General features: G+C 33.3%; 1 protein-coding gene across 4 annotated transcripts in view; it reads left to right on the top strand.

Annotated features, from left to right (window-relative positions):
- Positions 1 to 16,601, top strand: part of LOC124359309 (TLD domain-containing protein 2) — a 498,415-nt gene that overhangs the window by 193,098 nt on the left and 288,716 nt on the right. The window contains exon 1 of one of the 4 annotated variants that reach the window (XM_046811948.1): positions 11,225 to 11,343. The exons of the other annotated variants lie outside the window; for them this stretch is intronic. Coding sequence (XP_046667904.1) covers positions 11,330 to 11,343 — 14 coding nt within the window. The 5' untranslated portion in view covers positions 11,225 to 11,329. Of the gene's footprint in view, positions 1 to 11,224; positions 11,344 to 16,601 lie in introns of those variants that run through there. 4 annotated transcript variants of the gene reach the window in all.

Consider the following 16,601-nt stretch of genomic DNA (forward strand, 5'->3'; position numbering starts at 1 on the left):
GTGTATCTTGAGAAGCTAGACTAATTCTGGGCTAGTCTGAGATCAGAACTTTCTTTAATTTTGTTTATGTTCGAGTTGACGTGATATTAACCAAATCTAAATCTGTCTGCTCGATGACGAGTGGTGAGGAGAGGCCCTGTGCCAGGTCTTCTGCAGCTCAAATCACCTTCTCTAAGATGTTTACGTACTACACGGCTTGAAGTTTGCACGTTACGTACCTGAACTGCCATTCTATTGTTATTTCCAGTTTCTAGAAATCGCTTTATAGGTCTCTCAACCGTTGAATGGTGTGCTCAAAATATTCTACTCACCTCTCTTCACGAGCGCCCATGTTGAACCACTTGTCACAACAGAAGTCAAACGTCGATGAACATCCATTTTAGTCATTTTAATGTAGAGTTTATTCACAAGAATAAAAATTAGAAATTGTGAAAACTGAAAGAATGACATTCATTTGGAACTTGAACTGTACATTAGATAACAAACGGAAAAGATAACAAGGATGAAGTTTCCTATCAGAAGTAGCTACCTTTAGATGATCTTTGATTAGTGTATTAATCATGATAACAAGTCCTACACAATCAAACATTTTACAATAAGGAAAATAAAAAGACGATACATTACAGTAAATAGTATTCAGCGCAAACATAGTTGCAACTATTAATTAATTTGAACAAAAACGAATAGTGGTAAATGTAATAGCTTAAATATTGAGCCTATCTTATTGTTATGCAAATCCCTTCATTTATTTTAATTAAACTCATAAAGCCAATATAGAAGCCAATTAACGATTCTTTGTTACTGGTATAATATGTTTTTTAATTAGACGAACTGTGTACTCAATCTAACTTTTCTATAATCAGATAATTACCACAACATGTATAGTCGTGTAACGATGCATATTTTTACAAAACTAGGTTCCATGCAGAATAACAAACAGTATTATGAAACCGTAAACAATGTTCAGTGAACATTGTACCATATTACAGTTGTATTGTATTTTGCGGTTAAGCAATTACAATGCATGTAAGGGAGCGAATTCAATAAAACCACAGTACATTTCTGTCAAGCCGTACGTCGTAGTATTCTATAATATAATTAATTAATTAACGCTGGCAGGGATATCACCATTAACTAATATTGCTTTATAGTTGACACGTGAAATACAACATCAAATAAAGTAACAAGTTAGTTTTTATTGGGAAAATAAATGTAAATTGTTAATAATTCCCTAGTTTAACAATGGAGTGTTCATCTATACAGATACTGTTTGTTGATCATATTTATACCTAGAGGCGTTTAATATAGTATGAATGTTTACTTATATCTGTTTGTGTTATAATCATCTGTCAAAGTCTCTTATTATTAAGTCTAATAATCCAAGGCGTTAAAATTGTATCTTCTCTTCAGCGATTTCTTTACAGTTAATGTTTGCAAGTCGTTGTATTTGAAGTATTGTTATGAAGTCTTCACTTCTAAATGAATATTATAATAAATAATTCTAAATTAAATTAGGCCTTTAATTAGATCTTAACATCTCTTCACTGCTTGGTCTTATAGAATGAATACTTAGCTATGTGATACTGCGTTTTTAAAATAAAATATGTTATTACAATGGAACATACAATCACATTATTAATTAAATTGTTATGTAATTTTGGTTACACACTTCACTGGGCATTACTTCTTCACCTGATTTGTACCTAGAGAGTATTTATTAAAGAGTAAGAATTTGTATCCCAGAACAGAACCTTTATGATGACCACTTATTTCTACATAAAGCACTTCGCCTATTTCGTGATTAATTAAGAAACGAAATAGGCATGTAAAACAATAATATAAACAATTCAAAAACATATAAAAAATGTAATGTATGTTTGTGTTATATTCTAATGGATATACGAGTGTAAAACAAAGTAATTGTACATATTATAGTATTTAAAATGAATATAACTACGAGGAACTTTTAATAATTTGATGTACATCCAAGTGTACGTTCGCTTTGTAGTGCATGGATAATGCTTGAAATTGCGTTCTTTTTCCGTTTCACCTATTTTAAAGATGCAATAAATACTTTATTAAGATTATTGTATATATATATATATATATATATATATAATTAGTAAATATTAAACAACGTATAGGACAAATATCCTTCTTTTGCATTTCTTACCACAATGTTTCTCTATTGTTTATCATTTGTCAATTGGTGTTGAATAATTTGTATATCAGCTATATTTGTTATACTGTGTTTTAATTAAACAAGGTAGGTATAAGTCGTGCCACGTAACTTTGCTGACGTTGCATACAATATATATATATATATATATATATATATATATATATATATATATATATATATATATAATTCTGCGGATAGACTTTACCTAATATGGAACGACATAAACAATCATTGACTTCGATTTTACCGACAGAAAAATCAAGCACCGTAACAAATTCCCAATTTATTTCTTCAGTTCGTTTTAAAGATATCGTGTGAACAGGCAGAAATTAAAGATTTTTTGCCCCTCGAGTGATAGGCTTCATTGTTTCTCAGAAATGCGAGGAACTATCACTTCCAGTGCCTGTCTTCGAAGTTACGTCCATATTGGAGTAAACAAAACAAATTCGGTCTATAGCAACGATACGGAATAAGATGAAAAGTTACCGTTTTCTTCTAATACCGTGACTCCAAAGGTGCTAAGGAACATATGTATGTTCATGACAATATAACGAGTAACATCTCTATTTTAGGTAATATAAAAAATTCGTCTTGATCAATTTTGATCAACTTTGATCAAACGCTGAGTTCAATTTTTCTCTCAATTACCCTAAATTACTTCACAGATGTTAGGGAACATATATTTAAAGATAATGGCCCGAGAAACGTCCGTATCAAAAAATTTGTCTTGGAGCAACAGCACAAAAATAAGTGCGGAGACTGAAATTTTACAAATCAATATAAGTTACCTGAGTCTTAATGTATAAAGGTTCAAATTCTAGTACAATGTAGAACAAACTGTAGTTACATATGTAGTAGCTGTCTGAGTAAATTCTCTTTTTGAAATGACGTGGATACTATCCAGGAGTAATGAAATCGGATTGTATGCTGAGACTTGAATCTTTGAAATCATTAATTTACCTCACAGCTGCTGTACAAAACTTCCCTCCTACTGTACTAGAATAGGAGAGAGGCCATAAATTACCTTTTTAAAACTAAACAGAGCTCTAACATTAGCTTTTACCCCACAAATAATTGGGAAATGATTTTACTTATACCTACGATTATTCTAGGATGCATTTGAACCATGGCAGGGAACAATAAGATGGAATATGTTGCCGAATTAGATTTACATGGCAAGACATGTTTCACTTGGGCTGGTTTTGAGTGTCATTTGTATATAGTGTTGTTGGCGTTTGAGGCAAATTTGGACCCAGTCTAGAATAACGAGAACTTATACATAACATTTTAGGATGGCACCACAGATATTGTACGTGAAAAAAATAATAGCAGAGGGACAGCATGGAGTTCAGAGATTACAAATTTTAAAATTACAAGGACCCCAAATCTCATACATGGAATTGGAAGTTATTCACTTAGTCATAGCATTAATTAAATTAATTTCCCTCTAAGAATCGGCACATTCTCCTAAAAAATAAAATTTCTACTAAATGGAGTGACCAAATGTTACGTTCCCTGAGATCTTCATTTGTATTACTAATTAAAAGAAGTACTCGAGATTGGTTTCGAACCTTCTCCTGTATACTTACTGGTAATATTACCCAAGATCTCGTGCACATAAAAATATGGATTTTCTTCATTATTAATTTATTATTTTTCGTAATTATTAAGAATAAATGTATTTATATTAATTGATAAAACTATTTTTAATTCACATAACAATACCATATTGTATGTTCACAAAGATCACTTGAGTGCAGTGAAATTAAATTTGTTTTGAATATAAGGGAATAAATGCACTTATAGTTTGATTGTACAAGACCACTTAAGATATTAGCTGAAGAGTCACTATAAGTGCTTGATGGTGTGGATTACTGTTTGGAAAACAACAACAAATTTACTATTTGAGAAATAATGGTATGTAATTAGGTGTAACGAAGTTTGAATGCGGGGATACTTGGGTACAACACCGCACAGCGCCGGTGACCTGACAGACTAACGGGTCAGTGGCCTGTAGAAAGTCACTTTCTTCACAAGGACGAGTAAAAACAACCATAAACACGGAAACCAGTGTTGCCAATTGTGGCGTTGAAGATTGCGGTGGCCACTCGCTATGTATAAATACTCCAGTGATAAATTTGTATCACCAGAGATTTAAGCAGCATATCTTTAGTAACCTGCCATGTTTTGTAAAGGTCCATAGGTCTCATCCATTAAGTGTTCGCGAACCGTCTGCAGACTTTATATAGATTTTTTTATCTGGATACAATCAGTAAACATTGTTATATTGAATGCAGAATATTTTCTAAATCACATACTTGTTTGCACTAATATGAGCCAGCTAGGTTTTGTCGTAATTTCGTGTGTAGAAGTGCTTGTTCAATATTTTTAAATCGTCTTGTCAACTTAGATTTCTCAGGCCTGTCTGTTGCCCCGCAAGATTTTTTAAAGAAAGTTCTTACTATGCCTGAAACTTACTATCAGGTTATAAAGCGACGCAGATTTAGAAAGGTGTGACAAAACAATTCCTAAATATTTAAAAGTATATTGAGCGTCGTAGCACTAAACATAAAAAGTTCTCGTTTCGTAGAATCCACTTTAGCATTCTACTTTCAGAAGCTTACAATACGGTAAATAATGATTCTAGTACCACTTTGCAATAAACTTTTAAATTATCGGAAGATATTTTAAGAATAATTCAATTAGTTTTGTAAAGATGAAATATAAACTCAGATCGTAACCATCACAAACACATATACTCGTTCGTGGAACGGAACATAGTTAAGTGTTGCTGGAGTTTTTCAGAAGTCTTTGTTATAAAAAATAAAATAAAATGTTCCAACCTATCTCCTTCGATCCGGCCTTAACTTTCTATTGAGTCGTAGTTCACAACGCAAAGTCCGAGACCGATAATATTATATTAAATTAGATGGTATATTCTAATAAAAAAATCAATTACATAATCCTAATTGTAATTATTTTAGTACTCGTTGTTTTACTTATATCCATAATTAAACTTGTTTTAAGTTTTATCGTTATTCGAGGTGTGAACATTATCGTATGATGTTATTTATGCATTCAAATAAATTATTAGAAAATACAATTGATGTTTTTACGATTATAAAATAAGTTCTAACCATCTTTTGTATACAAACTAATCATAGGCTCACAAAAATCCATGACTCGCTTAAGTGGACAAAGAAGTAGATTAAGTTAAACTAAGCAGGCGTCGGCGGGGACGCTTTGACACACCTGATTTAATCAAGCTTATTCAATTTGGCGCGAAACGACCGCTTTGACCCGAATACGGAAATCATTTCACAGTTCCAGTCCCTGATTAACCCCGGACATTATGCAAAGCCTCGTAAATTGTCTGAGTGGTGTGGCTCGCCGGAGGGGGGGGGGTTTAATACAGTTCTCTGCCTCTAGCTCACTGGAGGAAACTCATTGTTGTAATTGAGGTTATGTTGTGTCAGCTGTTCTGGCTCATTGTTGATCCTGGCAGCCTACAACGTCATACAACACCATCACTGATAGCATTAGTAACTTTCCCTTATGAGAATTAAAACGCAGCGGTTTCTTTACTGAGACGTGTATATAGTACATAGTAGCCTACGTGCTAGGCTAAGAAATATAGATTTTAGCAAAATCATTGCCATTATATAAGCATCAAATATAGGCGTGTAAATTCTGATATCAACATAATTGGGTGCGACTTATTACAAAACTCCTCCTTAAAGAAGCAAAATTTTCTTTTACAATTAATTCAGGTGTCAAAACATATATTTGATAATTTAAAAAAGAAGTATGAGTACGATAATCTTTTAAAATGGTGTGTGCTGATTTCGGTAATTTTAGTCACAACTAGAGATTGGTTCCCGGATTAGTTAGAGCCCATTGTTCAGGCCACAACGAGCTTGAGATATGAGAATTACTGCCATCTCTTAGCTGTTACAATCTGACCAATACCAAAGTGGTATAGACCTCTCCTTCCTTTACTTTGTTTAAAGTTAGTTACTGACGATGGAAGGTTTGGAAGGATATTGGGATTTTGTAACATATAACGAAATCCCACTATCCTCTCCTTCCTTTACTTTGTTTAAAGATAGTTACTGACGATGGAAGGTTTGGAAGGATATTGGGATTTTGTAACATATAACGAAATCCCACTATCCTCTCCTTCCTTTACTTTGTTTAAAGTTAGTTACTGACGATGGAAGGTTTGGAAGGATATTGGGATTTTGTAACATATAACGAAATCCCACTATCCTCTCCTTCCTTTACTTTGTTTAAAGTTAGTTACTGACGATGGAAGGTTTGGAAGGATATTGGGATTTTGTAACATATAACGAAATCCCACTATCCTCTCCTTCCTTTACTTTGTTTAAAGTTAGTTACAGACGATGGAAGGTTTGGAAGGATATTGGGATTTTGTAACATAGAACGAAATCCCACTATCCTCTCCTTCCTCTTAATCGTCTGATTCCCCTTTCTCAACTAGGTCCTTTATTAAATTTACTTTCTAAATATCAGTCTAACGTAATTAGTAAACTTATCAACAATTCTACACAGTGGAGTCACTCAATTTTAAAAGTACTCCATCTCATACAATGGGTATTGATCGCTTTGTTTCTAAAAGAAACACACTGAAAACTACCAAAACGAACAATAAAAAACTTAAACATCAGAAATATTTCTGCTTCTATGCATTTTTTTTACGAAATATAGGTATATAAGATATATTTTTACTCTTGTCTCAGTAATTAATAGTGGTTTATAAAAACCCAATGTTAAGTAAATACACGTCTGGAGTCCTTATACAATGTATGTTGAATACTCACTTATCTATCTACACCAGTGATTATTTCACAGTCTTCAACATTAATCAGTTCATAAGTACCAGATACAGCTAGTACATCTTATAATGAAGTTGAGTACAAGATATTTAAGTAAAAATGATATTGTAAGCTTATGCATTATGGTTTGTTACCGTTAGGTAAGTTGTTGAATAAACGACGTACGATGTTTTGTGTCATACAACATTTATTGCATATTTTTTTACAACTCGTATAGACGGCACAATTACTTCGTAGTATCGCACCTACAGTTTGGACTACGATAGCAAATTTAATGTGTAGAACTTTCCACGCCGCCGCCACATCCGTACGGGTGCCGTGATCTCTAGATGTCGCGTCAACCGTCATCACAAGTGTATGGCACTGTGCCATGCCCTTCAACATTAACAGACGTGCGGGAAAATGTCTTACAACTTTTTATCGTTCGATCAAAAACGTTACCTTGCGAACAGGTGCTACATCCTTCCTATAATGTCAGTTCCGGATTGCGTTAACTTGACACAAATCCCATCTGTAGTAAATAAACCGATACAACACAGTATCGAAGTATCCAACAGGTCTGGATCAGAATGACGTGGCAGTGTTACTTTATCACATACTTATTTAATTATTTATTTATTTACAACGGCAGCAGCCAATTTACAAAGACAAGCATAGATGGTAGAATACAGCGGAAAATAAAATTAATACAATCAGATAAAAAATCTACATAAAGTAACAAAATAGGCTAGGTATACAAAAATTTGATAATAAATAATAAGTATCCAAAGATATAACAAGTTATAAATATCTAAAACATAACAAAAAATAAAAATAAAGATTAACAAACAACAATAATTACTCAAGTATGGAAACAACTCAGAAAATTGATTTAAATAAATTGTACTTTACATAAAAAAACAACTAAAGCATAGTTGGATGTCAACAAATGTAGAATAATAAATAATTACGTAAAGGAAAAAACATTTATAAAAACTTTTTGTGCAACAGGAACAAGCAATCAACTAGCCAACGAAAGTATAAGATTGATAAGAGCGAACATAAATAAATAGTGCTAATAAATTAAAATATAATATATAATATTTAACAAATAACAGTAGAAATTCAATAAATACAACATACAATACAATGAACATACACTTAACACAGCTTAAAGCTAACTAAAATATTATTTCTTACAAATCTATATAATTTGCTATTTTCTCGTTGCCATCTGGTTACTTTAATATAAAGTCTCTAGGATAGTTGTTTCTATCAAGAATTATCATTTGAAATACAGATAACTACACAAATCTAAAAATTGCCAGGTAGAAACCAAAATTAAGAGCTCAGGCTGCGAACAGGGTGCGTGTCAGTCAATAGAACTCCATTAAACGTTTTTAAATTTCTTTTTCATTTATCCCAAAACAGAATTAGGCAAAATCGTCGATTTCGAACCAGTGGCTTGTGTCAATCTAACTTATTAAAATTATGTCATTGTTTCGAATTTAGTTGGTGAATATTCAAGTACTGCTCGTATTAAGAATATACCATCGTTCCTAAACTAAAGACATCAATAGACGAGAATATTAATTAGTAACTAAATTTATTTAATACAACTTCGGAACACCACACAACGTTACAAATGGTTGCAATCGGAAGCTCTGCCAACATATGCTCAGCTGACCATCGATGATCAGCTGTTTATAATTATATACATCTCGATTCATAAGTTTGAGATGTTATCCTAATGTGTACCTACTTAAATGTCTCTCAATTCGGCGAATGATCTCGGGCTTGTAACTTTAACCAAAGATCTTATTTTGTCATGCAATAGCTCTGTAATATTTTATGTCATAGACTCGTCATAACTGACCTCTTCCGGATGTACTCTCTTGTGCAATTTGTATTTTTTAATAACAAAGGCACTTGCTTCAATTTCGGTTTGTTGTGTTTCCGTCGAAACCTTTTTAAGTGCAGCTCAAGAGAGCATATAACATATTCATAGCTGATGATTCATATTCATATTCATATGTGCGGTTGTGAGAACATATTTCTGAAAATCTTCCCAATCCAAATTTAAACCGCTTATATCTTGTAACCAAATAGCAGCAGATCCTTTTAACTGATGAAATACCATATCAATGTAGATCTCTGGAAGCAAATTCGTTCTTTCCAAGAGCGCTCGACATTTCAAAACGGAAATCTTAGGCATTGCCCAAGTCGTCCATAGTATTCTGTTAGGTTTTCCTTTACGACTTTCGGATTTACTGTCATTCCAGGTATTATTTGACAGATTTTGGCAGGTGTACATTTTTCAAATTTATTTTAACTAATTACATATACTGTGTACCAAATTCGGTACTCATATCTGCAATACTTTTTCCACATCGTCTTTCATCATATATATTTTTTCTTCGGTCTGGTCTTTCAATTTAGCTACTGTTACTTCTAATGATTCCACCTTGTGACTCACTTCTCTCACCATATTTTTATACGTAAAATCCAACTCATTTATTAACTCTGGTTGATTTCCTAGTTTATTTTGCATTTCGCTGAACAAAACTTTTGATTGGGATCCTATTAGTGTTAGCACCTCTTTTAATTGATTACGCAAAGATTGGGATTGATATTACATTTTAGAACGAACAGCCTCTTTTATCTGCGTAAGCTTATCCAATATTACTGTATTTTATACATAGTTTTGGATGAAGAATTTGGAGTGACTGTTTTAGATGAGGTAATTTCTTCAAAGTATACCTTTCCCCGGATTGTAATGCTTTTGAGAATGTTTTCTTAAAAAATCATTTATAAAGGTAAGGGTTCAACCGTTAGATACATCTTGACTCAGAACTCGGCAAAATTTAAGAAGTAAAATAAAATTCTTTTATACCAACATTTTTATAGGATTAAAAAAACTACGTTACGTTTTTAGTAACAGCTATACCACAAACCGAACTTTGAATAAATATTTTGTAACAGCTATTTCGTCTTTAGTTTGTGTGTTAACGTATATACAAATTGTAATAAAATTTCATGACCAGGGAATCGCCAGAAAACATTTAAACAAATATGGGATACTTTGCCTTTGTGAACAATTCCGAAATTCAAACTTTTAAAAGGTACAGTACCATATATTTTTCTAGAGTTACAGTTTCGTGCCTATTAGAAACATTTTTTTAATAAAAATTAGACCATTTTATAAAAAGATAAGTGTATTTCGAGAACTCTGTCAGATATAGATTTTTGTTTGTATAACAGTTGTTTTAATTATAATAAAAGTTAATTAAAATGTAATGTTTCTATTTTTCCCAGACCACACCATTTTTCTATGTTTTCATAAAGAAGACCTTGTTGTTGGTCCTTTTCAAGTAAAAGCCATTTAAGATATAACAGTACCATTGAAAAATATAACAATTGGATCAAACTTATACTGTTACTTTGATCTGCTATATGTTCACGAGGGAAATATCAAGTTGATATAGATATTAAATTTAACAACCCAATTGAAATATATTTAGTCGCTTTAGAAGTGTAATAGAGGCCAGAGGAATCAAAAAGTACTGTTATTGAGCTTATGTTACTATTATAATACTCGTTATTGTCACCGATTAAATATCCAGAATTCCTTCCTTTACCACCAACAAAACATCAATTAATTGATGAGTATAATTCGCAGTTTTGGTATCAAAACATGACTAAATCGTGATGATCAGAAGATTCAAGTGAACTACTACAAATTCTGCTGTTTCCAGTTGTTGAAAAGTGGTTGCAGATCTGGAGTTGGTGATCTTATAGTCGTTTTGAAGTTAATTCCATAGTCTTATAGAGATAAAACTGCGTAAAAATGATTATAAACCAATATTTCATTACAGAGCTGTCATATGTATTTTGAAGTATGTGCGCCACTTTGTTGATTTTAGTTTAGTAATTGTGTAGTACGTTGGTAGGATTCAGTTAAATTTTAACTCGAACACATGGTATAAATTGCATTATAAGAGGTGAAGTCCAGTAGTTACAACTTTCGACGGGCAATGACAGTGCTGAGTCAATGTTACTATCACTGCGGGTTATCACTGCCCTCTCTCTCTTTCCCACTCTCTCTCTCTCTCTCTCTCTCTCTCTCTCTCTCACTCCAGTGATAAGGCTTGGTCTCGCCAGTATGCGGGCCGAGTGATGACAGTCTGTGTATCGGTCGTGCTCTTGAGTGTCGAGTGTTCAGTGTAGAGTGTAGAGTGTTGAGTGTTGAGTGTTGAGTGTTGAGTGTCGAGTATCGAGTGTTTAGTGTCAGTGTCCGGTGCTGGCGGGACCGATGCCGAGGTTTTGGTATGTGTTGAAAGGGCTATGTTTATATTTGTTTGAGGTTCCTATCGAAGAAGGGTAAGCCACGTTTCTAACATGACTTGTGTGCGCTTCACCTGGATTGTCAGAGTGCAAACCGAATTCTGGAATTGGCAATGGAATATTCGACTGCGTTCATATTTTTGGGGTGCTTTACACAGTAAAGCGGTTATGGCCATCTCATTGTCATTACAAATATTATCCTCCTGTATATAAAACTACCAACACATATAGCAAAAATTATTTGCCGGAACAAGAACAATGCGTGTGTTTTTAAGCAAATTTGCTTGCGCTAACAGAGCTACTTTCGGATGGATGTTTTGTTTTTTGAATTTAAAATTCTTGTCTTATATGTTATATTGCACACATGACATTATTGTTTAGTTAATTTTTAGCATACATATGTGAAAAATGCGTTACTGATATTTAACTAGAACTAATTTATGCTGTTAAATAATTATCGCGGTATCTACCTTTTTGTGTTTTTGAAAAATTTCTCGTACCGTTGAAAACATTTTAGCATTTATACCACCTTTATATACAACATCTTAATATATGTAACAAATTTGTCAACTCTATACTTCGATCTCAGTTTGTGCTTGCAATATTTTGGAAATATGTTTTTTAGAGCAATGCAAATAAGAAATGAAATCATACCATTATTTCCAATGAGCTGTATATTTATGATACCATTAGTCGTGCATTTCATCAGTTTAAATACTTATATTTACATTACTTAGAGACCATTTTTTATATTTTACGTTATTAAGCATAAAAACTTCAACCATTCGTCATTCTGAAACGTGATATGATAATATAAAAGTAATTGTTCAATTGTAACATAAGAAAACATTTGTTCACATTTGAATTTATCTCTACCGATTTGAGCAATAAATAATAAAACTTAAAAATCACAGACATACAGACAGTACAATAAACACTTTTGACGTATGTTTATATTAAATTATTCGTATGTCTTTATTCGAAGTACAAACTTCCACAAAAAACTACCGGATAGACAGTAAACATCTTGTCATTATTCTTTTCCGATTATTCTCCAATAGTTATCACTTGTAATCGTTATGGCGCAGCCTAAGGCAATGAACGTAAATGTTTTAGAGCATTTTTCTGTAGCGCCGAATGAAGACGGAACTGAATTGACGTCGTTCCGTTGACACTTGAAAGATCGCTATCGTCTCGCCCGCGGCGCATGCCCCGGCCTTACTGCGCTTCTCTTCTACAGACGGCTTGTATCAGACGTATAGTTCTAACTTATAAACTCCTTCCATATCTCAAAACGAAATATATATATATATATATATATATATATATATATATCTTTTCTTAATTGTTCACGTTTATTTGATACAGAATTACGAAATAAAGTGATATACGACCGTTATAGATCTATTATTGTTGTGCATTAAATATTGAGATCGTTTTTAGAATCTCCATTCAAAATTCAATAAATGTATCATCTACTGGTATACTTGTTAGAAAAAAACAAACAATCCAATGCACTGATGTTTTTTATGTTAGATATTGTGTACCATATTGATGTAAAACTTCTAAACTACGTTGAAAATAAATAATAAGCAGTTTACTTCGAGGTACGTTAATTTCCACCGTCTTCTCAATAATAATACAAGTTTATTATAAGATAGAAATATTTAGCGCTTGATAAAATTGTTTTTTCTCAAACAAAATGTTGTATGTCCCTCTTCGAATGATAACTTTTTCTATTTTATGTCGTTTAAAACTTCTATAAATATGATTGATATCAGTGTTAGGTAATGTTGAGTGCACACAGCTATATCGTCTGTAAGGCTTTACGAGGCAAAGTTATAGCTGTGGAGTCCTCCCTACCACAACATGGAGACCAAGGCCTAAAGTGACTAGCTAGGGGACAAGGGAGCAAAATAACTCAGCGGTCACCCATCCAAGTAGCAGCCTCGCTCGTCGTTGCTTCACTCGGATATCAAGTGTAAACCGCTGTATCCAGTAGACCGTGCCGTTCTCTCTCGCAATTCTCATCCTCCCCTGTCCTTCCCCCTGAACGAAATGTAGATTATACTGTTGTAATAACAAACTAATTTTATCATACTCACATCATGCTTACAAATATCAATACTACAAGGATTATTTAAACGTAACTACTGTAATTGGCTGAGCTTTAGCGAACCCTATCAATCGAGAGGGTGAAAAAATGTTATTTCTGTCTGTGTGTCTGTCTAACTGCCTGTCTGTCCACACTATATCTCGAAAACGAAATTACCTATAGACTTGATATTTTGCATCCAGCTTCACTTCTATATAAGCAACACTGACTTCGATGATAGTGTCTTTCAATGGGATTTTGTTGAGCACTAGTGAATGTTTTGACATTGGTCTTATGGGCAAGTATGATCGCAACGATAAAACTGAATAATGAATTAATTTGTAAGCACACTGAGTACAATCATGTGACATTGAACACGTGACAGTTTTATTCATAGATTAAAGCAAAACAATGTTAGATGGAAAGTTAATGCTAGAAGTCGGCGTCGTACGTTAAGTACCATCTCTATCTTCCCTGAAATTATATTTTTTGAACACTGCTTTGAAAACTAGCTTGATGGAAAAAATTTGAAATAATCATTTGGCAACATATACCGAGAAAACCATAGACGTAACATTTTTGCGGTGCTTACCTTCTATATAGACAATAATGTGTTTTATGATGGTGAATGTCTACTGGATGTCATTTCCCACGGAGAGATCTCTGACTGCACTTGCTGAATAGGACTCATGGACAGTAATACAAGGTGATTCTAATATAGGCCGTCAAACCTCAAGTAATCATTAAAAACGTTACACAAAAAACGTCATACAGTTCTTGGTTCCTTTATGGGTGTTTGAAAACAGTTAAATTATTAAAAATGTATCGTGAATAGCTTGTAGATTGTTTTTTCATAAATTACCTACATAGTTTTTTATTAAATTTCATTTTTCACTTAAGTGGTTTTCCAGAGAGTCCACTTTACATTCAAGACTAAAATAACCTTTGTAGAAACGTTGGAATGTTTTTAAACGTGTCTCTCCTTAGGAGGAGAAAGTATCCTCGAAAGCATCCCGATTGGAAGCTAGAGGAGGATTGAAAGGACTCTAATTGACTAAACCAACTGGGCGTATCATTTGATGGAATAATTGAGCAAGTTTGTTGAACAAGCAGTTTTGTATAGTGATGATGTGTGCAGATTTGTGGACAGAGTTATTGTTGCTTGACACACAAAACAGCTCCAGGGCGATAACAGCACGAGATAATGACCAGCACGTGCGTCGCGACGCACACACCCTGTACCAACAGCTGGTCGGCCCTGCCCGCGGGGACACGTCATCAACGCATTGTTATTTATAACACGCTGCGCTCTTATTGTCGTAATAATAATTCGTTTACAGAAGCTAACACGTCGTTGCATAAAATAGTCTAGAAACATCCAAATATTCGTTATTTATAGCCGAAATTCAATACTCAAAGTTTCAATTCTTTTACAAAATTGAATTTCAATGCTCAAAGATGCTACATTTGCTGATAAAATGATTCCAAAACCGTGTATCTTACACAATCTCATTTCAACAGCCGACACTGTGTAATGTGTAATGCTCATGGCAGAAAGTATTTGCAATATGTCCTTATAATAGTGACCTTTTAAATTATGTATATTGACCATACATAGGTTGCAATACATCGCTTCCTCATGCCCCTTCCGCCAAATTGTAGACGCGTGATTGTTGTTACATATAATTGTGATAAAAAAAGCCATATAACATTATGCAACATTTGTTGCTTCTATGGTGTACAAATACTAAGATATTATTTTATTACAAAATATAATAAGTCTAAGATTTAAGTTTTATAGAGAATCTGTATCAGTATTAAAGATAATGTTTACGACAGTAACACATGTTGGAAGTCTTCATACTCTATTCTACTATTGACATAATTTTGCAACTTTGAAATATTGAAGGATTACAGTGCATTTATTTTTTATGTAACATGGCTTTTGTATTCACTCTCGTATAATAATAAGGAGGACACTTTAAGGAACTGTGAAATCTAGACATAGTCATGAAGTTGGAACAACGTAACGGGCGTGACCCCTTATGATCGATATCAGACAATTATCAGTCTTAGACCGTCATAAGACAGCACAGGTGATCTATACATATTATGTCCATTTTTAATTCATATTTACGCAATGGTGAAGTACTGAAAGTACTAGTTATATGCTACTACGATGAGGATGAAATGGCGTGAATGTTGCAAGTATGGTCGACGGATACTTTAATTAAGAAGTATTTGTGAACAACGCAAGCTCTGGTTTATCAACAGAAGGGTCACGACTGACTCTGACCTCCAACTTTCTTGTGAAGTATTGGCAAGGGAAAGCGCCGTCCTGGCAATATACGACTCTGACATGCTAATCAAGACTACCTAAACTCGTGTGTTGGCTAGGATCAGTTTGTGTAGCGATGGCAGAGCTTGTCCTCAAATACAGAAGGGACACGGGTAAGTCAAACCTACAACTTTCTTGTGTAGTATTGGGAAGGGAAAGCGCCATCCTGGCGATATACGACTGGGACAAGCTGATAAGACTACCCAAACTCGTGTGTTGGCTACGATCAGTTTGTGTAGCGATGACAGAGCTTGTCCTCAAGTACAGAAGGGTCATGGCTAAGTCAAACCTACAACTTTCTTGTGTAGTATTGGGAAGGGAAAGCGCCGTCTTGGCGATATACGACTCTGACATGTTAATCAGACTACCCGAACTCGTGTGTTGGCTAGGATCAGTTTGTGTAGCGACGACAGTTTGTCATCATCTATAGAAGTTCGATATTTTTAACAATTTCTATTTTATTACATACTATCACTTTTACAATTTTCAAAAATTAAATTATTTTTTTGTAGATCATTTAGAAAAATATAATATGTTTTCCTACGTAATATTTAAAAACTAGTTTTAACCACTTGTGTCTTAAAATGTAAAAGTTTATTTTTCTAATACTTAAGTAACATATTTTGTACTAATAATATATAAAGCTTACATACATAACTTATGTTGTAAACTTATAGTATAAAGTAAATTGTATACAGTAGAAAATATATTTTGAAAACTACTATTCGTGATCTGAACTATTCCGATTGATCCGAACAAAATCGATAGTGAAAAGTCCTAGAATAACAACTTAACTATATACTTTGT

Source organism: Homalodisca vitripennis, chromosome 4 (genome assembly GCF_021130785.1).
Source record: "Homalodisca vitripennis isolate AUS2020 chromosome 4, UT_GWSS_2.1, whole genome shotgun sequence".
NCBI lineage: Eukaryota > Metazoa > Arthropoda > Insecta > Hemiptera > Cicadellidae > Homalodisca > Homalodisca vitripennis.